The sequence below is a fragment of the Oenanthe melanoleuca genome, chromosome 25 (assembly GCF_029582105.1).
Source record: "Oenanthe melanoleuca isolate GR-GAL-2019-014 chromosome 25, OMel1.0, whole genome shotgun sequence".
In the NCBI taxonomy this organism is placed as follows: Eukaryota; Metazoa; Chordata; class Aves; order Passeriformes; family Muscicapidae; genus Oenanthe; species Oenanthe melanoleuca.
The window spans coordinates 8,288,244-8,313,914 of NC_079358.1; the positions used below are offsets into that span (position 1 = coordinate 8,288,244).

The window sequence follows — 25,671 nt, forward strand, 5'->3', positions numbered from 1 at the left end:
AATTCCAAAGAAATTTGGGGGATGAGTGGGAGATTCCAAAGAAATTTGGGGGTTGGGTGGGAGATTCCAAAGAAATTTGGGTTGGGTGGGAAATTCTGAAGAAATTTGGGGGTCGGGTGGGAAATTCCAGGCAAAATTTGGGGGTTGGGTAGAAATTTCCGGCCCAAATTTGGGGTTTGGGTAGAAAATTCCAGCCAAAATTTGGTGTTTTCATGGGAAAATCCAATCAAAATTTGGGGGTTGGGTAGAAGATTCCAACCAAAATTTGGGGGTTGGGTAGAAAATTCCAGCCAAAATTTGGGGGTTGGGTAGAAAATTCCAGCCAAAATTTTCCTTTTTTCACCCCAACCCTTCCCAACAAAAAAAAAAAATCCTGAAATTTTCCTTTTTTATCCCAAATCTTAATTTCTCCTTTTTTTTCCCACAAAATCTGGAATTCTCCTTTTTTACCCCAAAATCTGAATTTCTCCTTTTTTCACCCCAAATCTGAAATTCTCTTCTTTAGCAGGAAATTCTGGAATTCTCCCTTTTTCACCCCAAAACTGGAATTCAGCTTTTTTCACCCCAACCCTTCTCAACAAAAAAAAAATCTGAATTTCTCCTCTTTTCACCCCAAATCTGAAATTCTCTTCTTTAGCAGGAAATTCTGGAATTCTCCTTTTTCACCCCAAATCTGAATTTCTCATTTTTTCACCCTAAGTCTGAAATTCTCCTTTTTTCACCCTAAATCTGAAATTCTCTTTTTTTCACCCCAACAAAACCAGGAAAAATCTGGAATTTTCCTTTTTACACCCCAACCTTTCCCAACAAATAATCTGGAATTTTCCTTTTTCCACCCCAAATGTGGATTTGTGTTTTTCAGAGCCCAGGGAGCCCCTCCCAGCGTGGATATTTTTGGAAGAAAAGCTGCCCCCAGGATTTGGGGGCTCAGCAGGAGCCCAGAGAGGCCCCCTGGAGCCAATTCTGTGATTTTGGGGAGATCACCCACGTGGGGGTGAAGGATTGCAGAGTCAGCATCCACAGGCAGGACAACAAGTGCCTGGTCAGTCCCACTGCTGCAATTTTTGGGGATTTTTGGGGATTTTTTGGGGATATTTTTGGAATTTTTTGGGAATTTTTTTTTTAATTTTTTGGGATTTTTTGGGATTTTTTTGGGATTTTTTGGGGATTTTTTTAAATTTTATTTTGGATTTTTTGGGATTTTTTTGGGATTTTTTGAGCTTTTTTTCTGGGTTTATTTGGGATTTTTTGGGATTTATTTGGGATTTTTTTTTGTTTTATTTGGGATTTTTTGGGGTTTTTTTCTGGATTTATTTCAGATTTTTTGGGGGTTTATTTGGATTTTTTTGTGATTTTTTGGGAGAATTTTGGAGGTTTATTTGGGATTTTTCAAGGTTTGTTTCTGGGTTTATTTGGGATTTTCTTTGGATTTTTGGGTGTTTCATTCTGGGTTTATTTTGGATCTTTTGGGACAACTTTGGTTTTTGGGGAGATCACCCACGTGGGGGTGAAGGATTGCAGAGTCAGCATCCACAGGCAGGACATCAAGTGCCTGGTCAGTGGGGTCCCAACTTTTGGGAGAAAAATTTTGGGTTTATATGGGATTTTTGGGGTTTATTTGGGATTTTTTCGTTGTTTTTTTTTTTTTTTTTTTTTTTATTCTGGGGTTTTTTTGGGATATTTTGGGGTTTTTTGAGATTTTTGGGAGGTTTTTTGGGGGTGTATTTGGGATTTTTTTTTTTCTGTGTTTTTTTCAGATGTTTGGGGGTTTCTTGATTTTTTTTCTGGGTTTATTTGTGATTTTTGGGGTTTTTTTTCTGTATTTATTTGGGGTGTTTGGGGTTTTTTGGTGTTTTTTTTTGTTTTCTTTTGTTTTGGTTTGTTTTGGATTGGTTTGTTTTTGTTCTTCTTGTTGTTACTGGTTTTTTTTGGTTTTTTCCGTGGGATTTTTGGGGTATATTTGGGATGTTTTGGGAGTTTTTAAAATTTTTTTTTGTTTTTTTGACCTACCCTGGCAGTGCCCTGTCCCTGGTGTCTCTCCTGGATGGATATTTAGATTTTTCCTGTTTTTTTCTCTCCCCCAGGATGTTGTTTTACCCTCTCCAGGCAGTGCCCTGTCCCTGGTGTCTCTCCTGGATGGATATTTAGATTTTTCCTGTTTTTTTCTCTCCCCCAGGATGTTGTTTTACCCTCTCCAGGCAGTGCCCTGTCCCTGGTGTCTCTCCTGGATGGATATTTTCGCCTCACAACCGACTCCACCCATTTCCTGTGTCACGACGTGGCCCCTCCCCGGCTGCTGCTGAGCATCCAGCACGGCATCCACGGCCCCGTGCAGTGAGTGGGGCTCCTCCCAAAAATTCCATGGCTGTGGGGCTTATCCCAAAAAATTCCATGTGTTTGGGCTCATCCCAAAAAATTCCATGTCGTGGGGTCATCCCAAATAATTCTGTTTCCTCAGGGGTCATCCCAATCCATTCCTTTTCCTTTAAGTTCATCCCAATCCTTCTCCTTTCCTCATCCCAATCCATTCCTTTTCCTCATCCTAATTAATTTCTTTTTCTCAGGGGTTTATCCCAATCCATTCCTTTTCCTTTAAATTCATCCCAATCCTTTGCCTTTCCTCACCCTAATTAATTTATTTTGCTCAGTGCTCATCCCAATCCTTTTCCTTTCCTCATCCCAATCCATTCCTTTTCCTTATCCCAATCCATTCCTTCTCCCCATCCTAATTAATTTCTTTTTCCTCAGTGCTCATCCCAACCCTTTCCCTTTTCTCAGTGCTCATCCCAACCCATTCCCTCTCCTCCTGGAGCTCATCCCAAATAATTAATTCCCTCTCCTCCAGGAGCTTGTCCCAAATAATACTCTTTCCTCCAGGATTCATCCCAGTCCATTCCCTTTCCTCCTGGAGCTCATCCCAATCCATTCCCTTTTTTTGGGGCTCATCCCAATCTATCCCCTCTCCCCCATTCCCTATCCCAGCCCATTCCCTCTCCCCCAGGATCTCATCCCAGCTAATCCCCTGTCCCTTTCCTTGGAGCTCATCCCAGCCCATTCCCCATCCCAGCCCATTCCCTCTCCTCCATCCCCCATCCCATCCCCTATCCCATCCCATCCCATCCCATCCCATCCCATCCCATCCCATCCCATCCCATCCCATCCCATCCCATCCCATCCCATCCCATCCCATCCCATCCCATCCCATCCCATCCCATTATCCCATGCCATCCCATTATCCCATCACATTATCCCATTATAACATCCCATGCCATTATCCCATTATCCATTATCCCATTATCCCATCCCATTATCCCATTATCCCATTATCCCATTATCCCATTATCCCATCCCATCCCATCCCATCCCATCATCCCATTATCCCATATCCCATTATCCCATCCCATCCCATTATCCCATCCCATTATCCCATTATCCCATCCCATTATCCCATTATCCCAGTCCATCCCATTATCCCATTCCATTATCCCATTATCCCAGTCCATCCCAGTCCATCCCATTATCCCATTATCCCATTATCCCATTATCCCATTCCCAGGGAGCAGTTTGTGCAGGCCAAGCTGCGGCGGGAGCAGCCGCAGGAGGGGCTGTACCTGCTGCGCTGGAGCGCGCTGGACTGCAACAGGATCATCCTGGCCGTGCTGGGACGGGGACAGGTGGGACAATTCCAGACTGGGATTGATGGGAATTATGGGATGGTCTGGGGGCCTGGGATTGCTGGACTGCAACAGGATCATCCTGGCCGTGCTGGGACGGGGACAGGTGGGACAATTCCAGACTGGGATTGATGGGAATTGTGGGGCACAATTCCAGCCTGGGATTGCTGGACTGCAACAGGATCATCCTGGCCGTGCTGGGACGGGGACAGGGACAGGTGGGACAATTCCAGACTGGGAATGATGGGAATGGGAATTGTGGGATGGTCTGGGGGCCTGGGATTGCTGGACTGCAACAGGATCATCCTGGCCGTGCTGGGACGGGGACAGGGACAGGTGGGACAATTCCAGACTGGGAATGGAATTATGGGATGGTCTGGGGGCCTGGGATTGCTGGACTGCAACAGGATCATCCTGGCCGTGCTGGGATGGGGACAGGGACAGGTGGGACAATTCCAGACTGGGATTGGGAATTGTGGGATGGTCTGGGGGCCTGGGATTGCTGGACTGCAACAGGATCATCCTGGCCGTGCTGGGACGGGGACAGGTGGGACAATTCCAGACTGGGAATGGAATTATGGGATGGTCTGGGGGCCTGGGATTGCTGGGGATTGAAAATTGTGGGAGCCTCATGCCTGGAATTCCTGGGAATTGCAAATTCTGGGATGGTCTGTGAGCCTGGAATTCCTGGGAATTGGAAATTTTGGGGTGACCTGGGAGCCTGGAATTCCTGGGGATTGGATATACTGGGATGGTCTGGGAGTCTCATCCTTGGAATTCCTGGGGATTGCAAATGGAATTAGTGGGAATTGCAAATGGAATTCGTGGGAATTGCAAATGGAATTCCTGGGAATTGCCCATTCTGGGAGCCTCATACCTGGAATTCCTGGGAATTGCAAATGGAATTCATGGGAATTGCAAATGGAATTTCTGGGAATTGGAAATTTTGGGGTGATCTGGGAGCCTGGAATTCCTGGGGATTGAAAATTCTGGGATGGTCTGGGAGTCTCATCCTTGGAATTCCTGGGAATTGCAAATTCTGGGAGCCTCATGCCTGGAATTCATGGGAATTGCAAATGGAATTCCTGGGAATTCGAAATTCTGGAATGGTTTGGGAACCCAAAATTTCTGGGAATTGCAAATTCTGGGGTGGTTTGGGAGTCTCATCCTTGGAATTCCTGGGGATTGCAAATGGAATTCGTGGGAATTGCAAATGGAATTCCTGGGAATTGCCCATTCTGGCAGCCTCATACCTGGAATTCCTGGGAATTGCAAATTTTGGGATGGTCTGTGAGTCTTGTGCCTGGAATTCCTGGGGACCGTGAGCTGAGGAATAACCCGAGAGCCTCCCAGCTGCAATTCCCGACTTTTCCAGGCCGCCGGCTCGGCGGGCTCGCTGCAGCTCCGCCAGTTCCGGATCCAGCAGAAAGGAGATTCCTTCCAGCTGGAGGGCTGGGCTCGGGAATTCCCCTCCCTGGGGGCGCTCCTGGATGCGCTCCGGGGCTGCACCCTCCGCTGCGGGCAGGAAATCTTCACAGTCAGGACGTGCTGCCCTCCCAGACCTGGAGGTGAGGATGGGAATTTTGGGGATTTGGGGATTATTTTTTGGGAATTTTGGGGTTTGAGTTTGTGTTTGTGCAGAGATCTCGGAGCTGTTGATCGCCAGGAGTGGGGAGGAGACAGGGAAGGAGGAGCTGAACCTGAGCCAGCTCAGCTTCCACCAGATCCGCGGGGAGCAGATCACCCAGGTGCGGATTTGGGGTTTATTGCCCTCAATTCCTGGTTTTCATGGCTCTGATTTCCTGATTTTTATTGCTCTGGTTTCCTGATTTTCATTGCTCTGATTTCCTGATTTTAATGGATTTTTATTGCTCTGGTTTTCTGATTTTCATTGCTCTGATTTCCTGATTTTCATCGCTCTGATTTCCTGATTTTTATTGCTCTGAATTCCTGATTTTCATCGCTCTGATTTCCTGATTTTCATTGCTTTGATTTCCTGATTTTTATTGCTCTGAATTCCTGATTTTCATGGCTCTGATTTCCTGATTTTCATTGCTTTGACTTCCTGATTTTAATGGATTTTTATTGCTCTGGTTTTCTGATTTTCATCGCTCTGATTTCCTGATTTTTATTGCTCTGAATTCCTGATTTTCATCGCTCTGAATTTCTGATTTTCATCGCTCTGATTTCCTGATTTTTATTGCTCTGAATTCCTGATTTTCATTGCTCTGATTTCATGATTTTCATTATTGTGATTTCCTGATTTTCATTGCTCTGAATTCCTGATTTTCATCGCTCTGATTTCCTGATTTTTATTGCTCTGAATTCCTGATTTTCATTGCTCTGATTTCCTGATTTTCATCGCTCTGATTTCCTGATTTTTATTGCTCTGATTTCCTGATTTTCATTATTCTGATTTCCTGATTTTCATTGCTCTGAATTCCTGATTTTCATTGCTCTGAATTCCTGATTTTCATCGCTCTGATTTCCTGATTTTTATTGCTCTGAATTCCTGATTTTCATTGCTCTGATTTCCTGATTTTCATTGCTCTGATTTCCTTCTTTTCATAGATTTTTATTGCTCTGATTTCCTGGAATTTCATTGCTCTGATTTCCTGCTTTTCCTGGATTTTCATTGCTCTGTTTCCTGGGATTTTCACTGCTCTGATTCCCTGGAATTTATTGGGGGATGGAGGGATCAGCTCTGCCTTCCCAGCCTCCATGGAATGATGGAAATACAAATTCTGGGAGCCTCATACCTGGAATTCCTGGGAATTGCAAATGGAATTCCTGGGAATTGCAAATTCTGGGATGATCTGGGAGCCTGGAATTCCTGGGAACTGCAAATGGAATTCCTGGGAATTGGAAATTCTGGGACCCTCATACCTGAAATTCCTGGGAATTGCAAATTTTGGGAGCCTCATACCTGAAATTCCTGAGAATTGCAAATTCTGGGACCCTCATGCCTGGAATTCCTGGGAATTGCAAATGGAATTCCTGGGAATTGGAAATTCTGGGACCCTCATACCTGAAATTCCTGGGAATTGCAAATTTTGGGAGCCTCATGCCTGAAATTCCTGAGAATTGCAAATTCTGGGACCCTCATGCCTGAAATTCCTGGGAATTGCAAATTCTGGGACCCTCATACCTGGGGCCAAAACCCCACATGGAATTTTCCCCCACTGGGAATTCAGGCACTGAGCATTCCCACCTTCCCAAAATCCAAATTTTTCTTTTTTTTTTCCCCCAGCGAGCCCACCTGGGCCAGGGCACCAGGACCAACATTTATGATGGGATGTTGAGTCTCTGCCCTGGGAATTCCGGGAATGAGGATGAGGGATGTTTCCCCACGGAGCAGAACAGCAGGGGCAGGAGGGAGGTGCACGTGGTGCTCAAAGTGCTGGACCCCAGCCACAGGAACATCACCCTGGTGAGACTGGAAAAGGGCTGGGCTGGGGGGAAAAGGGGTGGAATTCGGTTTGGAATGATGGGGTGGGATAAAAGGGATGGGATGTGGATCCAGGGGATGGAATTTGGCTCCAAAAGGACCAGAATTTGGTTCCAGGGGATGGAATTTGGTTTGGAAGGATGGGGTGTGGATAAAAGGGATGGGATGGGGGTAAAAGGGATGGAATATGGCCTAATGTCCCAGGATTCATTCCCACCTTCCCAGGATTCATTCCCAGATTTCCAGGATTTATTTCCAGGGTTCATTCCCACATTCCCAGGATTCATTCCCTGTTTTATTCCCAGTTTTCTCTCTCTCTCTCTCTGTCTCTCCCCAGGCATTTTTCGAGAGCGCCAGCCTCACGTCCCAGGATTCATTCCCACATTCCCAGGATTCATTCCCAGTTTTATTCCCAGGATTCATTCCCACATTCCCAGGGTTCATTCCCAGTTTTATTCCCAGTTTTATTCCCAGTTTTATTCCCAGTTTTATTCCCAGTTTTCCCAGTTCTCTCTGTCTCTCCCCAGGCGTTTTTCGAGAGCGCCAGCCTCATGTCCCAGGATTATTCCCACATTCCCAGTTTTATTCCCAGTTTTATTCCCAGTTTTCCCAGTTCTCTCTGTCTCTCCCCAGGCATTTTTTGAGAGCGCCAGCCTCATGTCCCAGGATTTATTTCCCACATTCCCAGGATTCATTCCCAGGATTCATTCCCAGTTTTATTCCCAGTTTTATTCCCAGTTTTCCCAGTTCTCTCTGTCTCTCCCCAGGCATTTTTTGAGAGCGCCAGCCTCATGTCCCATTATTCATTCCCACATTCCCAGGATTCATTCCCAGTTTTATTCCCAGGATTCATTCCCAGGGTTCATTCCCACATTCCCAGGATTCATTCCCAGTTTTATTCCCAGTTTTATTCCCAGTTTTCCCAGTTCTCTCTGTCTCTCCCCAGGCATTTTTCGAGAGCGCCAGCCTCATGTCCCAGGATTTATTTCCCACATTCCCAGGATTCATTTCCAGTTTTCATTCCCAGTTTTCCCAGTTTTATTCCCAGATTTATTCCCAGTTTTCTCTCTGTCTCTCCCCAGGCGTTTTTTGAGAGCGACAGCCTCATGTCCCAGGATTTATTTCCCACATTCCCAGGATTCATTCCCAGTTTTCATTCCCAGTTTTCCCAGTTTTCATTCCCAGTTGTCCCAGTTTTATTCCCAGTTTTCCCAGTTCTCTCTGTCTCTCCCCAGGTGTTTTTTGAGAGTGCCAGCCTCATGTCCCAGGATTATTCCCACATTCCTAGGATTCATTTCCAGTTTTATTCCCAGTTTTATTCCCAGTTTTCATTCCGAGTTTTATTCCCAGTTTTATTCCCAGTTTTCCCAGTTTTATTCCCAGTTTTCCCAGTTCTCTCTGTCTCTCCCCAGGCATTTTTTGAGAGCGCCAGCCTCATGTCCCAGGATTATTCCCACATTCCCAGTTTTATTCCCAGTTATTCCCAGTTATTCCCAGTGTTCCCAGTTATTCCCAGTTATTCCCAGTTATTCCCAGTTTTCCCAGTTTTCTCTGTCTCTCCCCAGGCATTTTTTGAGAGTGCCAGCCTCATGTCCCAGGATTTATTTCCCACATTCCCAGGATTCATTTCCAGTTTTCATTCCCAGTTTTCCCAGTTTTCATTCCCAGTTTTATTCCCAGTTTTATTCCCAGTTTTCCCAGTTCTCTCTGTCTCTCCCCAGGCGTTTTTTGAGAGTGCCAGCCTCATGTCCCAGGATTATTCCCACATTCCCAGGGTTCATTCCCAGTTTTATTCCCAGTTTTATTCCCAGTTTTATTCCCAGTTTTCCCAGTTTTCTCTGTCTCTCCCCAGGCGTTTTTTGAGAGTGCCAGCCTCATGTCCCAGGATTATTCCCACATTCCCAGGATTCATTCCCAGTTTAATTCCCAGTTTTCATTCCCAGTTTCATTCCCAGTTTTCCCAGTTTTATTCCCAGTTTTCCCAGTTTTCTCTGTCTCTCCCCAGGCATTTTTTGAGAGTGCCAGCCTCATGTCCCGGGTGTCCCACGTGCACTTGGCCTTCGTGCACGGGCTGTGCGTGCGCGGCTCCGAGAGTGAGTCTGAGCCTGCCCAAAATCCCAAAAATCCTAAAATTCCTAAAAATCCCAAAATCCCAAAAATTCCCCAGAAATTCCCCAAAAATTTCTCCAAAAATTCCAAAAAAATTCCCTAAAACCCCCCAAAAAACCTCAAAATTCCACAAAAATTCCCTAAAAATCCCCCAAAGATTCCCCAAATTTCCCCAAAACTTCCCCAAAATTTCCAAAAAAATTCCCTAAAAATCCCCCCCAAAATTCCCCAAAAATCCCCCAAAATTTCTCCTAAAATTCCCCAAAATTTTCCCAAAAATTCCAAAAAAATTCCCTAAAAATCCCCCCAAAAATTCCCAAAAAATTTCCCAAAAATTCCTGGGAATTGCAAATGGAATTCATGTGAATTGCAAATGGAATTCTGGGAATTACAAAAATCCTAAAAATCCCAAAATCCCAAAAATTCCCCAAAATCCTAAAAATCCCAAAAATCCCAAATCCCCAAGAATCCCAAAATCCTAACAATCCCCAAAAATTCCCCCAAATTGTCCCAAAAATCCCTCTCAAAAATTCCCCAAAATTCCTCAAAATTCCCGAAATTTCAAAAATCCCAAAATCCCAAAAATCCCCCAAATCCCAAAAAATCCCAAAATCTCCAAAATTCCCCAAAATTCCAAAAATCCCCAAATCCCTAAAAATCCCCAAATTTTCCAAATCCCTAAAAATCCCAAAATCCCAAAAATCCCCCAAAATCCTAAAAATTCCCAAAATTCCCCCAAATCCCCCAAATTCCCAAAAATCCTAAAAATCCACAAAATTCCCCAAAATCCTAAAAATCCCAAAAATCCCCAAAATTCCCCCAAATCCCTAAAGATTTCAAAATCCCCAAAATTCCCCAAAGTCCAAAAATCTCAAATCCCTAAAAATCCCAAATCTCTAAAAATCCCCAAAATTCCCCCAAATTTCCCCAAATAGCCCTCTCAAAAATTCCCCCATATTCCAAAAATCCTAACGATCCCCAAAATTCCTGAAATTCTAAAAATCCCCAAATCCCAAAAAAACCCAAAATCCAAAAAATTCCCCCAAATCCTAAAAAGCCCAAAAATCCTAACAATCCCCAAAAATTCCCCCAAATTTTCCCAAAAATCCCCCAATATTCCCCAAAAATGTCCCCAAAATCCTCAAAACCCCCCAAAAATTCCCCCAAAAAATCCCCAAAAAAATTCCCCAAAATCCTTAAAATCCCCCAAAATTCCCCTAAAAATCACTCCAAAAATCCTCAAAAACTCCCAAAAAATTCCTCAAAAATCCCTAAAATCCCCCTCAAAAATCCCTAAAATTCTCCTCATAAACCTCTAAAATTCCCCAAAAATACCAAAAATATTCCCAAAAATCTCCCAAAATCCCCCCAAAAATTCCAGAAAAAAATCCTCTAAAATTCCCAAAAATTCCCTCCAAATTTCCTAAAAATTCCTAAAAATTCCCTCCAAATTCCCCAAAATATTCCCCAAAATTCCCCAAAAATCCCCCCAAAATTCCACAAAAAAATCCTAAAAATTCTCACAAATGCCTCAAAAATCCCTAAAATTCCCCCCAAAAATCTCTAAAATTCCCCCAAAAATCCCAAAAAGATTTCCCAAAATTCCCCAAAATTCCTAAAAATTCCCCAAAATTCCCTCCAAATTCCCTAAAATATCCCCCAAAATTCCCCAAAATCCCCCAAAAATCCCTAAAATTCCCCCCCAAAATCCCTAAAATTCCCAAAAAATCCCAAAAATTGCTAAAAATTCCCTCCAAATTCCCCAAAATATTCACCAAAATTCCTCAAAAATCCCTAAAAAATCCCCCAATAATCCCTAACATCTCCCAAAAATCCCCCCAAAATTCCACAAAAAAATCCTAAAAATTCCCAAAATTCCCATTTTTCCCAAAATTCCCATTTTTTCCCCCAGACATCCTGGTGGAGGAGTTTGTGGAGCACGGGCCCCTGGACCTGCTGCTCAGGAGGGAGAAAGGGAAAATCTCCGTGGGCTGGAAAATCAGCGTGGCCAAGCAGCTGGGGAGTGCCCTCAGCTACCTGGTAATTAAATTAATTAATTATCCAATTAATTAATGAGTTGATTAATTCATGAGTTAGGTGGTCCCAGTTTAATTGTCATAGTTTAATCACTTTTATGTGGAATAATCCACATTTAAATCCAATTTTAATCATTTTCGTGTGGAATAATCCTGGGGAGTGCCCTCAGCTACCTGGTAATTAAATTAATAAATTATCCCATTAATTAATTATCCCATTAATTAATGAGTTGATTAATTCATGAGTTAGGTGGTCCCAGTTTAATTGTCATAGTTTTATCACTTTTATGTGGAATAATCCACATTTAAATCCAATTTTAATCATTTTCATGTGGAATAATCCTGGGGAGTGTCCTCAGCTACCTGGTAATTAAATTAATTAATTATCCCATTAATTAATTATCCCATTAATTAATGAGTTAATTAATTCATGAGTTTACCTGACTCAGTTAGATTGTCATAGTTTTATCACTTTTATGTGGAATAATCCACATTTAAATCCAATTTTGATTATTTTCATGTGGAATAATCTTGGGGAGTGTCCTCAGCTACCTGGTAATCCAATTAATTAATTATCCCATTAATTAATTATCCCATTAATTAATGAGTTAATTAATTCATGAGTTTAACTGTCCCAGTTGGATTGTCCCAGTTTCATCACTTTTATGTGGAATAATCCACATTTAAATCCAATTTAATTCAATTTGGGTTTTTTGGTTTTGTTTTATTTTGGGTTTTTTTGTTTGTTTTGTTTTGTTTTTTGTTTTGTTTTGGTTTGGGTTTTTTAAATTTATTTTATTTTATTTTATTTTATCTTATTTTATTTTATTTTATTTTATTTATTTTATTTTGTATAATTTTGCTTTTTTTGATGTAACTTTTCCTGTCTATTGCCCTTGCCAGGAGGACAATTTGGGTTTGGTTTTTTTTTTTTTTTTTTGGTTTTTTGGGTTTTTTTTTTGTGTTTTTATTTTATTTTATTTTAGTTTAGTTTAGTTTAGTTTAGTTTAGTTTATTTTGTATAATTTTGCTTTTTTTGATGTAACTTTTCCTGTCTATTGCCCTTGGCAGGAGGACAATTTGGTTTTTTTGTTTTGTTTTGGTTTTTTTGTTAATTTAATTTAATTTAATTTAATTTAATTTAATTTAATTTATTTTATATAATTTTGCTGGTTTTGATGTAACTTTTCCTGTCTGTTGCCCTTGGCAGGAGGACAATTTGGTTTGTTTCTTTTTCTTTTAATTTAATTTAATTTAATTTTTTTATTTTATTTTATTTTATTTTATTTTGTATAATTTTCTTTTTTTTGCTTTATTGCGTTATTAACTTTTCCTCTCGATCCCCTTGCCAGGAGGACAATTTGTGGGGTTTTTTGGGTTTTTTTTTTTTCTTTTTTTTTTTTTTTTTGGTTTGTTTGTTTGGTTGGTTCGTGTTTTTTTTTTTGTTTGTTTGTTTTGTTTTTTTTTTTTTTTTTTTTTGTGGTTTTTTGTGGGTTTTTGTTGTTTTTTTAAATTTAATTTAATTTAATGTAATTTAATTTATTTTATATAATTTTGGTTTTTTTGATGTAACTTTTCCTGTCTGTTGCCCTTTGCAGGAGGACAATTTGGGTTTGTTTGGGGTTTTTTTTTTTGTGGTTTTATTTTATTTTATTTTATTTTATTTTATTTTATTTTATTTTATTTTATTTTATTTTATTTTATTTTATTTTATTTTATTTTATTTTATTTTATTTTATTTTATTTTATTTTATTTTATATTTTTGCTTTATTAACTTTTCCTGTCTGTTGCCCCCGGCAGGAGGACAATTTGGGTTTTTTTTTTGGGTTTTTTTTTTGTTAATTTAATTTAATTTAATTTAATTTAATTTATATAATTTATATAATTTTGCTGGTTTTGATGTAACTTTTCCTGTCTGTTGCCCTTGGCAGGAGGACAATTTGGGTTTGGGTTTTTTTTTGTGGTTTTATTTTATTTTATTTTATTTTATTTTATTTTATTTTATTTTATTTTATTTTATATTATATTTTTGCTTTATTAACTTTTCCTGTCTATTGCCCTTGGCAGGAGGACAATTTGGGTTTGTTTGGGTTTTTTTGGGGGTTTTTTTTGTGTCTTTAATTTAATTTAATTTAATTTAATTTAATTTAAATAACTTCGCTGTTTTTGATGTAACTTTTCATGTCTGTTGCCCCCGGCAGGAGGACAATTTGGGGGGTTTTTTTTGGGGTTTTTTTTGTGTCTTTAATTTAATTTAATTTAATTTAATTTAATTTAATTTAATTTAATTTAATATAATTTAATTTAAATAATTTTCCTGGTTTTGATGTAACTTTTCCCATCTGTTGCCCCCAGCAGGAGGACAATTTGGGGTTTTTTTTGGTTGTTTTTTTTTGTGTTAATTTAATTTAATTTAATTTTATTTTATTTAATGTAATTCCTATAATTTTGCTGTTTTTGATGTAACTTTTCCTGTCTATTGCCCTTGCCAGGAGGACAATTTGGGTTTGTTTGGGTTTTTTTGGGGGTTTTTTTTTGTGTCTTTAATTTAATTTAATTTAATTTAATTTAATTTAATTCAATTTAATTTAATTTAATTTATTTTATATAATTTTGCTGGTTTTGATGTAACTTTTCCTGTCTGTTGCCCTTGGCAGGAGGACAATTTGGTTTGTTTCTTTTTCTTTTAATTTAATTTAATTTAATTTATTTTTATTTTATTTTATTTTATTTTATTTTATTTTGTATAATTTTCTTTTTTTTGCTTTATTGCGTTATTAACTTTTCCTCTCGATCCCCTTGCCAGGAGGACAATTTGTGGGGTTTTTTGGGTTTTTTTTTTTTCTTTTTTTTTTTTTTTTTGGTTTGTTTGTTTGGTTGGTTCGTGTTTTTTTTTTGTTTTTTTTTTTGTGGTTTTTTGTGGGTTTTTGTTGTTTTTTTAAATTTAATTTAATTTAATGTAATTTAATTTATTTTATATAATTTTGGTTTTTTTGATGTAACTTTTCCTGTCTATTGCCCTTGGCAGGAGGACAATTTGGGTTTGTTTGGGGTTTTTTTTTTGTGGTTTTATTTTATTTTATTTTATTTTATTTTATTTTATTTTATTTTATTTTATTTTATTTTATTTTATTTTATATTTTTGCTTTATTAACTTTTCCCGTCTATTGCCCTTGGCAGGAGGACAATTTGGGGGTTTTTTTTTGGTTTTTTTTTGTTTTGTTTTTTTTTGTTAATTTAATTTAATTTAATTTAATTTAATTTCTATAATATTGCTGTTTTTGATGTAACTTTTCCTGTCTGTTGCCCCCTTTTTTTTTTTGTTTTTTTTTTTTTGTTAATTTAATTTAATTTAATTTAATTTAATTTAATTTAATTTAATTTTATTTTATTTTATTTTATTTTATTTTATTTTATTTTATTTTATTTTATTTTATATTTTTGCTTTATTAACTTTTCCTGTCTGTTGCCCCCGGCAGGAGGACAATTTGGGGTTTTTTTTGTTTTTTTTTGTTTTTTTTTTGGTTTTTTGTTAATTTAATTTAATTTAATTTAATGTAATTTAATTTAATTTAATTTATATAATTTCTATAATTTTGCTGGTTTTGATGTAACTTTTCCCGTCTGTTGCCCCCGGCAGGACAATTTGGTGTTTTTTTTGGGTTTTTTTTGTGTTAATTTAATTTAATTTAATTTAATTTTATTTTATTTTATTTTATTTTATTTTATTTTATTTTATTTTATTTTATTTTATTTTATTTTATTTTATTTTATTTTATTTTAATTTTTGCTTTATTAACTTTTCCCGTCTGTTCCGGCAGGAGGACAAGCGGCTGGTGCACGGGCACGTGTGCGCCAAGAACGTGCTGCTGGCGCGGCGCGGGCTGGGGGCGGGGCCGGGGGCGGGGCCGGGGGCGGGGCCCTGGGCCAAGCTCAGCGCGCCCGGGCTGGGCCTCGGCGCGCTCAGCAGGGAAGGTACGAGCGGCCTTTGTGTCCCTGCAAATCCTGCTTTATCCTTTAAATTCTCTCTTATCCCTCTAAAATCCGATTTTTTATCCCTCTAAAATCCGATTTTTTATCCCTTCAGAATCCCGTTTTTTATCTCTTTAAAATCCCATTTTTATCCCCTTAAAATCCCATTTTGTCTCTTTAAAATCCTATTTTTATCCCTATAAAATCCTTATTTTGTCCCTATAAAGTCCCATTTATATCTCTTTAAAATCCCATTTTTTGTCCCTTTAAAATCCCATTTTTGTCCCTTTAAAATCCCGTTTTATCCCTTTAAAGTTCTATTTTAATCCCTTTAAAATTCTACTTTTTATCCCATTAAAATCCCATTTTTTATCTCTCTAAAATCCCATTAAAATCCCATTTTTAGCCCTATAAAATCCTCATTTTGTCTCTCTAAAATCCCATTTTTATCCCTTTAAAATTCTATTTTTATCCCTTTAAAATCCCATTTTTTATCCCTTTTAAGTTCTATTTTTATCACTTTAAAATCCCATTTTTATGCCTTTAAAATCCCATTTTGTCCCTTTAAAATTCCATTTTTATCCCTATAAAATCCTCATTTTGTCCCTCTAAAATCCCATTTATATCCCTTTAAAATCCATTTTTATCCCTTTAAAATTCTGGTTTTATCCCTTTAAAATTATGTTTTTATTCATTTAAAATCCCATTTTTATCCCTTTAAAATCCCATTTATATCCCTTTAAAATCCCATTTATATCTCTTTAAAATCCATTTTTATCCCTTTAAAATTATGTTTTTATCCCTTTAAAATTATGTTTTTATTCATTTAAAATCCCATTTTTATCCCTTTAAAATTCCATTTCTATCCCTTTAAAATCCCATTTTGTCTCTTTAAAATCCCGTTTTTTATCTCTTTAAAATCCATTTTTATCACTTTAAAATCCTATTTTTATGCCTTTAAAATTCTATTTTATCCCTTTAAAATCCCATTTTTATTCCTTTAAAATCACATTTTTATCCCGTTAAAATCCCATTTTTATTCCTTTAAAATCACATTTTTATCCTGTTAAAATCCCATTTTGTCTGTTTAAAATTCCATTTTTATCCTTCTTAAATCCCATTTTTATCCCTTTAAAATGCTCATTTTATCCCCTTAAAATCCCATTTTTATCCCTCTAAAATCCCATTTTTATCATTTTAAATGCCATTTTATCCCTTTAAAATCCATTTTTTATCCCTTTAAAATCCATTTTTTATCCCTCTAAAATCCCATTTTTATCATTTTAAATCCCATTTTATCCCTTTAAAATACCAAATTTTCTATCCTGACCATCCCATATTTATATATGAAATCCCATATTTCACACCTTCAATATTAATACTTTTCTATTTTATATCCCATATTTCACACCTTCAATATTCATATTTTTCTATATTATATCCCACATTTCACACCTTTAATATCCCATATTTAATATTTTAATCCTTCACTTTCAACTCTTCCCATTTAACAGATCAACGTCCCCAACCGCACGATTACCCCAAATAAATCATTAAAACACAATTTAATATCTCATTTAAACACTTCCAAACACATTTTTACCCCAAATAAATCATCAAAACACAATTTAATATCACATTTAAACACCTCCAAACACATGATTAACCCAAATAAAAATTTTAATATCACATTTAAACTACCCCAACCACACAATTAACCCAAATAAATCATTAAAACACAATTTAATATCACATTTAAACAACCCCAACCACACGATTAACCCAAATAAAAATTTTAATATCCCACTTAAACAACCCCAACCACACGATTAAACCAAATAAATCATTAAAACATAATTTAATATCACATTTAAACACTCCCAAACACACTATTAACCCAAATAAATCATTAAAACACAATTTAATATCACATTTAAACACCCCCAAACACACGATTGCCCCAAATAAATAATTAAACCACAATTTAATATCACATTCAAACACACGATTAACCCAGATAAAAATTTTAATATCACCCTCAAACACACGATTAACCCAAATAAAAATTTTAATATCACATTTAAACTACCCCAACCACACAATTAACCCAAATAAATCATTAAAACACAATTTAATATCACATTTAAACAACCCCAACCACACGATTACCCCAAATAAATAATTAGAATACAATTTTAATGTCATATTTAATAATTTTTACCTCAGAACGAGTGGACAGGATTCCCTGGATCGCCCCCGAGTGCATCAGGGATGTGGGAAACCTCAGCCCGGCTTCGGATAAATGGAGTTTTGGGACAACCCTGCTGGAAATCTGCTTCGATGCTGATGTTCCCCTGAAGGAACGAACTCCCTCCGAGGTGATTCCCGCTGTTTTTACTGTTTTTGATGGATTTTAGGGTTGGGATTTGGAGTTTTTCGGTGTTTTTTCCCCACAGAAGGAGCGGTTCTATGAGAAGAGGCATCGGCTGCCGGAGCCGTCGTGCCGGGAATTGGCGGCGTTGATTTCGCGGTGTCACAATTACAACCCGGGGGAGAGGCCGTCCTTCCGAACGGTGCTGAGGGAGCTCACCCGGCTGCAGCCGCAGAGTGAGGAGGGGAAAAAGGGGGAAAAAAGAGGGGGAAAAAAGAGGGGGAAAAGGGGAAAAACGCCCGGGGGGAAACGGGGTGAAATCCCGGGATTCTGAGGGGTAAACGTGAGGGAGCTCACCGGGTTCCGGCCGCAGAGTGAGGGGCGGGAAAAAAGGAGGGAAATTCCTGAGGGAAACGGGGCAAAATCCCGGGATTCTGAGGGGAAAATGTGAGGGAAAGGGGGCAAAATCCCGGGATTCTGAGGGGGAAACGTGAGGGAAATGGTGCAAAGTCTGGAGATTCTGTGGGGGAAAAGTGAGGGAAATGGAGCAGAATCCTGGGATTCTGTGAGGGAAATGTGAGGGAAAGGGGGCAAAATCCCGGGATTCTGTGGGGGAAAACGTGAGAGAGCTCACCCGGCTCCAGCCGCAGCGTGAGGGGCGGGAAAAAAGGGGAGAAATTCCTGAGAGAAACGGGGAAAAATCCCGGAGAAAATTGGACAAAATCCCGGGATTCTGAGGGGGAAACGTGAGGGATCTCACCGGGTTCCGGCTGCAGCGTGAGGGGCGGGAAAAAAGGAGGGAAATCCTGAGGGAAACGGGACAAAATACCAGGAAAAACGAGACAAAATTCCGGGAGTCTCTGGGGAAATGTGAGGGAAATGGTGCAAAGTCTGGAGATTCTGTGGGGGAAACGTGAGGGAAATGGGGCAAAATCCAGGGATTCTGAGAGGGAAATTTCTGTGGGAAACGGGGAAAATTCCCGGGATTCTGAGGGGGAAATGTGAGGGAAATGGGGAAAAATCCCGGGATTCTGAGAGGGAAACGTGAGGGATCTCACCCGACTCCAGCCGCAGCGTGAGGGGCAGGAAAAAAGGAGGGAAATCCTGAGGGAAACGGAACAAAATCCCAGGAAAAACGGGACCAAATCCCGGGATTCTGAGGGGGAAATGTGAGGGAAATGGTGCAAAGTCTGGAGATTCTGTGGGGGAAACGTGAGGGAAATGGGGCAAAATCCCGGGATTCTGAGGGGAAAATTTCTGTGGGGAAAGCCGCGATATCGCCTGGCTCCGGGTGCAGCGTGAGGGGCGGGAAAAAAGGAGGGAAATCCTGAGGGGAAACGGGACAAAATCCCAGGAAAAACGGTGCAAAATCCCGGGATTCTCTGGGGAAATGTGAGGGAAATGGGACAAAATCCCGGGATTCTGTGGGGAGAAACGTGAGGGAAATGGGGAAAAAATCCCGGAATTCTGTGGGGAACATGTGAGGGAGCTCACCCGGCTCCAGCCGCAGCGTGAGGGGTGGGAAAAAAGGCGAGAAATTCCTGAGGTAAACGGGGAAAAATCCCGAAGAAAATTGGACAAAATCCCGGGATTCTGAGGGGGAATGTGAGGGAAACGGGGCAAAATCCGGGGATTCTGTGGGGAAAATGTGAGGCAAATGGGGGAAAATCCCGGGATTCTGTGGAGAAAATTTCTGTGGGGAAAGCCGGGATCTCGCCCGGCTCCGGCTGCAGCGTGAGGGGCGGGAAAAAAGGAGGGAAATCCCAGGAAAAACGGGACAAAATCGCGGAGAAAACGGGACAAAATCCCGGGATTCTGTGAGGGAAAAGGGAGAAAAAAAAGGAAAAAAAGGAAACCCCAAATTTTCTCGCAGAGCTCGTGGACGTCACCTCGGTGAATCCCGAATTCCCGGTGTCAGATCCCACCGTGTTCCAGAAGCGCTACCTGAAAAAAATCCGGGAGCTGGGCGAGGTCAGTAGCGACCTAAATTCGGGAATTCTTGGTTTAAATTCCACATTTAATTCTTATTTTCACATCTTTATTTCCCCTGCTGATTTCCACATATTTTAAAAATTTATTGACCCCTTAAAAACTTCCTTTCTCCCCTTAAAATCCTGATTTTTTTTTTTTGTTTTTTCCCCTAAAATCCTGATTTTTTTGTTTTCTCCCCTCAAATCCTGAATTTTTTTTTTGTTTTTCTACTCAAATCCCAAATTTTTTTTTCCCCCCAAATCCTGAATATTTTTTTGTTTTCTGCCCCAAATCCCGAATATTTTTTTGTTTTCTCTTCAAATCCTGATTTTTTTCTTGTTTTTCCCCTCAAATCCTTAATATTTTTTTTCCCCAAATCCTGATTTTTTTTTGTTTTCTCCTCCAAATCCTGAATAATTTTTTCCCCCAAATCCTGATGTTTTTTTGTTTTTCCCCCTCAAATCCTGAATATTTTTTTGTTTTCTCCCTCAAATCCTGAATTTTTTCTTGTTTTTCCCCCCAAATGCCAAATATTTTTTCTTTTTCCCTCCAAATCCTGATTTTTTTTGTTTTCTCCTCCAAATCCTGAATATTTTTTCCCCTCAAATCCCGATTTTTTTTCTTTTTCCCCCCAAATCCCAAATATTTTTTCTTTTTTCCCCCAAATCCCAAATATTTTTTTTCTTTTTCCCCCTGAAATCCCAAATATTTTTTTTCTTTTCCCCCCAAATCCTGACTATTTCTTTTTCTGTTTCCCAGGGCCACTTTGGCAAGGTGAGCTTGTGTTGCTACGACCCCACCAACGATGGCACAGGGGAGATGGTGGCTGTGAAATCCCTCAAATCTGAGAGCAGCCCCCAAATCCTCAGCTCCTGGAAGAGAGAAATCCAAATTTTGAAAACCCTCTACCATGAAAACATTGTCAGGTACAAGGGCTGCTGCACTGAGCAAGGTGAGGCAGAAATATTTGGGATTTTTTAGTGGTTTCTTAAAAAAAAAATCCAAATTTCACTTTTTTTTTTGCTGTCCTGGCAGGAATTTTGGGGGATTTCAGGGTGGTCTCATTAAAAGATATTAAAAGATATTAAACCATATTAAACCATATTAAACCATATTAAACCATATTAAACCATAATAAGCCATAATAAACCAAAATGAAAAATATTAAAATATATTAAAAGATATTAAAATACATTAAAATATATTAAACCATATTAAACCATAATAAACCATATTAAACCATATTAAATCAAAATGAAAGATATTAAAAGATATCAAAAGATATTAAAACATAATAAAACCTGTTAAAACATGCTGAAACAAACATATTAAAACATTTTAAAACATATTAAACTATATTAAACCATATTAAACTATAATAAACCATATTAAACCAAAATGAATGATATTAAAATATATGAAAATGTATGAAAATATATTAAAACATATTAAAACATACAAAAACAAACATTAAACCATATTAAACTATATTAAAATATATTAAAGCATATTAAATCATACTAAAATGAACATATTAAAACATATTAAACCATATTAAACCATATTAAACCAATATGAAAGATATTAAAATAGAAATCCAAATTTTGAAAACCCTCTACCACGAAAACATTGTCAGGTACAAGGGCTGCTGCAGTGAGCAAGGTGAGGCAGAAATATTTGGGATTTTTTAGTGGTTTCTTAAAAAAAAAATCCAAATTTCACTTTTTTTTTTGCCTGGCAGGAATTTTGGGGGATTTCAGGGTGGTCTCATTAAAAGATGTTAAAAGATATTAAACCATATTAAACCATATTAAACCATATTAAACCATATTAAAACACAATAAGCCATAATAAACTATATTAAACCATAATAAACCATGTTAAACCAAAATGAAAGATATTAACATGTATTAAAATATATTAAAATATATTAAAATATGTTAAAAGATATTAAACTATATTAAACTATATTAAACTATATTAAACCATATTAAACCATATTAAAAATAAGAAAAAAATTTAAAAAGTTTCAAAAATTTAAAAAAAAAAATTAAAACTTTCAAAAAAATTTTCAAAAAATTTAAAAAATTCGAAAAACTTTTAAAAAACTTCAAACAACTAAAAAAAATTTTTAAAAATTACAAAAAATTTTTTTAAAAAAGCTTAAACAAATTTAGAAAAAATTTTTTAAAAATTCAATTTTTTTTTTAGATTTTTTTTTTTTTTTTAAATTTTAAAAAAACTTTTAAAAATCACAAAATCCTTTTTTTTTTTGTGTAGGGGACAAGGTGGTGCAGCTGATCATGGAGTACCTGCCCCTGGGCAGCCTCAGGGAGTTCCTGCCCAGACACCCCCTGAGCCTCCCCCACCTCCTGCTCTTTGCCCAGCAGATCTGCCAGGTCAGGCCAGAGCCCAAAAATCTGGTGGTTCCCAAAAAAAAAAATGGGATCATTCCCAAAAAATGGGCTGGTTCCCAAAAAAAATGGGAAAAAAATGGGGTTGGGCAAGTGAAAAATGGAGTAACAGCCCTAAAATGAGGATGTATTTACAAAAAATGGGGCTGAATTCCCAAAAAATTTGGATTAATTCCCAAAAATGGCTCTGAATTAAAAAAAATGGGGATTAATTTCCAAAAATGACTCTGAATTCCCAAAAAAATGGGGTTGGACCCTTTGGAAAATGGAACTAAATTCCCAAAAAAATCTCTAAATTCCCCCAAAAATGGGGATGAACCCCAAAACTCAGGAGTGCCAACCCTAAAATGAGTCTGAATTCCCAAAAATGGCTCTGAATTCCCAAAAAATGTGAACCACTAAAATATGGGACTGGCAATCCTAAAATGGGGCTGAATTCCCAAAAAATTTGGATTAATTCCCAAAAAATGGGGCTGAATTCCCAAAAGTGTCTCTGAATTCCCAAAAATAGATCTGGATTCCCAAAAAAAAAGGGGATTAATTCCCAAAAATGAGTCTGAATTCCCAAAAAAAATGGATTAATTCCCAAAAATGGCTCTGAATTCCCAAAAAATGGGGATTAATTCCCAAAAATGAGTCTGAATTCCCAAAAAATGAGTTTAGACCCTTTGGAAATGGAGCTGAATTCCCAAAAATGTCTCTGAATTCCCCCAAAAATGGGAATGAACCCCAAAACTCAGGAGTGCCAACCCTAAAATGGGGCTGAATTCCCAAAAAATTTGGATTAATTCCCAAAAAATGGGGCTGAATTCCCAAAAGTGTCTCTGAATTCCCAAAAATAGATCTGGATTCCCAAAAAAAAAGGGGATTAATTCCCAAAAATGAGTCTGAATTCCCAAAAAAAATGGATTAATTCCCAAAAATGGCTCTGAATTCCCAAAAAATGGGGATTAATTCCCAAAAATGAGTCTGAATTCCCAAAAAATGAGTTTAGACCCTTTGGAAATGGAGCTGAATTCCCAAAAATGTCTCTGAATTCCCCCAAAAATGGGAATGAACCCCAAAACTCAGGAGTGCCAACCCTAAAATGGGGCTGAATTCCCAAAAAATTTGGATTAATTCCCAAAAAATGGGGCTGAATTCCCAAAAGTGTCTCTGAATTCCCAAAAATAGATCTGGATTCCCAAAAAAAAAGGGGATTAATTCCCAAAAATGAGTCTGAATTCCCAAAAAAAATGGATTAATTCCCAAAAATGGCTCTGAATTCCCAAAAAATGGGGATTAATTCCCAAAAATTGAGCTGAATTCCCAAAAATGGCTCTGAATTCCCAAAAATTAGTCTGAATTCCCAAAAAAAATGGCTCTGAATTCCCAAAATGAACCTGAATTCCCAAAAAAATGGGGATTAAATCCCAAAAAATTTGGATTAATTCCCAAAAATGGCTCTGAATTCCCAAAAAATGGGGATTAATTCCCAAAAATGAGTCTGAATTCCCAAAAAAATGGGGTTGGACCCTTTGGAAAACGGAACTAAATTCCCAAAAAAATCTCTAAATCCCCAAAAACCAGGAATTAATTCCCTCCAAACATCCCAAACCCTTTTCCCACCTTCCCACCTCCCCCAAAATCTCTTTTATTTTATTTTTTTTCCATTTTTTTTAGGGCATGTCCTATTTGCACTCCCTGCACTTCATCCACAGGGACCTGGCAGCACGAAATGTTCTCCTGGAAAACGAAAAATTGGTAAAAATTGGAGATTTTGGTTTGGCCAAAGCTGTTCCAGAGGGACATGAATATTACAGAGTGAGGGAGGATGGAGACAGCCCCGTGTTCTGGTGAGAAATTTGAGGATTTTGGGGATTTTTTTAACACCAAAATTGAAATTTTTAACCTCAAAAATGATTTTTAGGTACGCCCCAGAATGTCTCAAGGAGTGCAAGTTTTATTATTCCTCAGATGTTTGGTCTTTTGGGGTGACACTTTATGAGCTCCTCACACGTTGTGACCCCCTCAGCAGCCCCCCAGCTGTGAGTTTTGGGGGGAATTTGGGTTTTTTTTGGGGTTTTGGGTGATTTTTTTTTTTAATTTTTAATTTTATTTTTTTGTAGAAGTTTTTGGAGATGATCGGAGCCACCCAAGGGCAGATGACGGTGCTGAGGTTGATTGAGCTGCTGGAGAGGGGGAAGAGGCTCCCCCTGCCCAGGGATTGTCCATGGGAGGTGGGGAAAAATGGGGAAAAATGGGGAAAAAATTGGGAAAAAATAAAACGGGAAATATGGAAAAAATGGGAAAATGGGGAAATGGGAAAATAGGAAATGGGAAAATGGGGAAAAAAGGGGGAAAATGTTCAGAGAAGGAGAAAAGCAGGAAAGGGAAAGAGAATTGAGAATTTTTTTCCCTCCCATGTTTATAATTGAGATTTTTTTATTTTAATTTGGATTTTTTTCCTCCCTGAGTTACAATTGAGATTTTTTTCTTCTCTCAAATTTACAATTGAGATTTTTTTTCTCTCAAGTTTACAATTGAGATTTTTTTCTCTCCCAGGTTTATAACTGAGATTTTTTTTTATAATTGAGATTTTTTTTATTATTAAGATTTTTTTTCTCTCCCAGGTTTACAACTTAGAATTTTTCTTTTTATAATTTAGATTTTTTTTTATTATTAAGATTTTTTTCTCTCCCAGGTTTACAACTTAGAATTTTTCTTTTTATAATTGCGATTTTTTTTTTTTAATAATTGAGATTTTTTTTCTCTCCCAGGTTTATAACTGAGATTTTTTTTTATAATTGAGGGTTTTTTTATATAATTGAGATTTTTTTTTTATAATTGAGATTTTTTCTTATAATTCAGATTTTTTTTCTCTCCCAGCTTTACAACTTAAAATTTTTCTTTTTATAATTGCGATTATTTTTTTTTTAATAATTTACATTTTTTTTTCTCTCCCAGGTTTATAACTGAGATTTTTTTTTTTTTATGATTTAAATTTTTTTTTCTAATTGATATATTTATTGATACATTTTCATTTGTGCCCCTGCCAGGTTTATAACTGCGATTTTTTTTTTATAATTTAGATTTTTTTATAATTGAGATTTTTTTTATCTCCCAGGTTTACAACTTAGAATTTTTCTTTTTATAATTGCGATTTTTTTTTATAATTTAGATTTTTTTTTTATAATTGAGATTTTTTCTTATAATTCAGATTTTTTTTCTCTCCCAGCTTTACAACTTAAAATTTTTCTTTTTATAATTTAGGTTTTTTTTTATAATTGCGATTTTTTTTTTTAATAATTTAGATTTTTTTTTTCTCTCCCAGGTTTATAACTGAGATTTTTTTTATAATTGAGATTTTTTTTTTATAATTGAGATTTTTTTTATAATTCAGATTTTTTTTCTCTCCCAGCTTTACAACTTAAAATTTTTCTTTTTATAATTGCGATTTTTTTTTTTTTAATAATTCAGATTTTTTTTTTCTCTCCCAGGTTTATAACTGAGATTTTTTTTTTTTTTAATGATTTAAATTTTTTTTTTCTAATTGATATATTTATTTATACATTTTCATTTGTGCCCCTGCCAGGTTTATAACTGAGATTTTTTTTTATGATTTAAATTTTTTTTTCTAATTGATATATTTATTTATACATTTTCATTTGTGCCCCTGCCAGGTTTATAACTGAG

At 37.3% G+C, this 25,671-nt stretch overlaps 1 protein-coding gene across 1 annotated transcript in view; it reads left to right on the forward strand.

The window, feature by feature from the left end:
* The window catches only part of TYK2 (tyrosine kinase 2), a gene marked incomplete at both ends in the record, with an annotated part of 37,369 nt that extends 13,139 nt beyond the window's left edge, over positions 1–24,230 (forward strand). The window contains 17 exons of the mRNA XM_056509956.1: positions 863–1,042; positions 2,177–2,334; positions 3,557–3,674; positions 5,050–5,242; positions 5,316–5,422; positions 6,925–7,104; positions 9,128–9,215; positions 11,144–11,271; positions 15,090–15,243; positions 17,467–17,618; positions 17,697–17,847; positions 19,485–19,582; positions 20,342–20,534; positions 21,863–21,981; positions 23,659–23,831; positions 23,906–24,023; positions 24,105–24,230. Coding sequence (XP_056365931.1) covers positions 863–1,042; positions 2,177–2,334; positions 3,557–3,674; positions 5,050–5,242; positions 5,316–5,422; positions 6,925–7,104; positions 9,128–9,215; positions 11,144–11,271; positions 15,090–15,243; positions 17,467–17,618; positions 17,697–17,847; positions 19,485–19,582; positions 20,342–20,534; positions 21,863–21,981; positions 23,659–23,831; positions 23,906–24,023; positions 24,105–24,230 — 2,436 coding nt within the window. The remainder of the gene's footprint in view (positions 1–862; positions 1,043–2,176; positions 2,335–3,556; positions 3,675–5,049; positions 5,243–5,315; positions 5,423–6,924; positions 7,105–9,127; positions 9,216–11,143; positions 11,272–15,089; positions 15,244–17,466; positions 17,619–17,696; positions 17,848–19,484; positions 19,583–20,341; positions 20,535–21,862; positions 21,982–23,658; positions 23,832–23,905; positions 24,024–24,104) is intronic.
* Between the last annotated feature and the right edge of the window lie 1,441 nt (positions 24,231–25,671).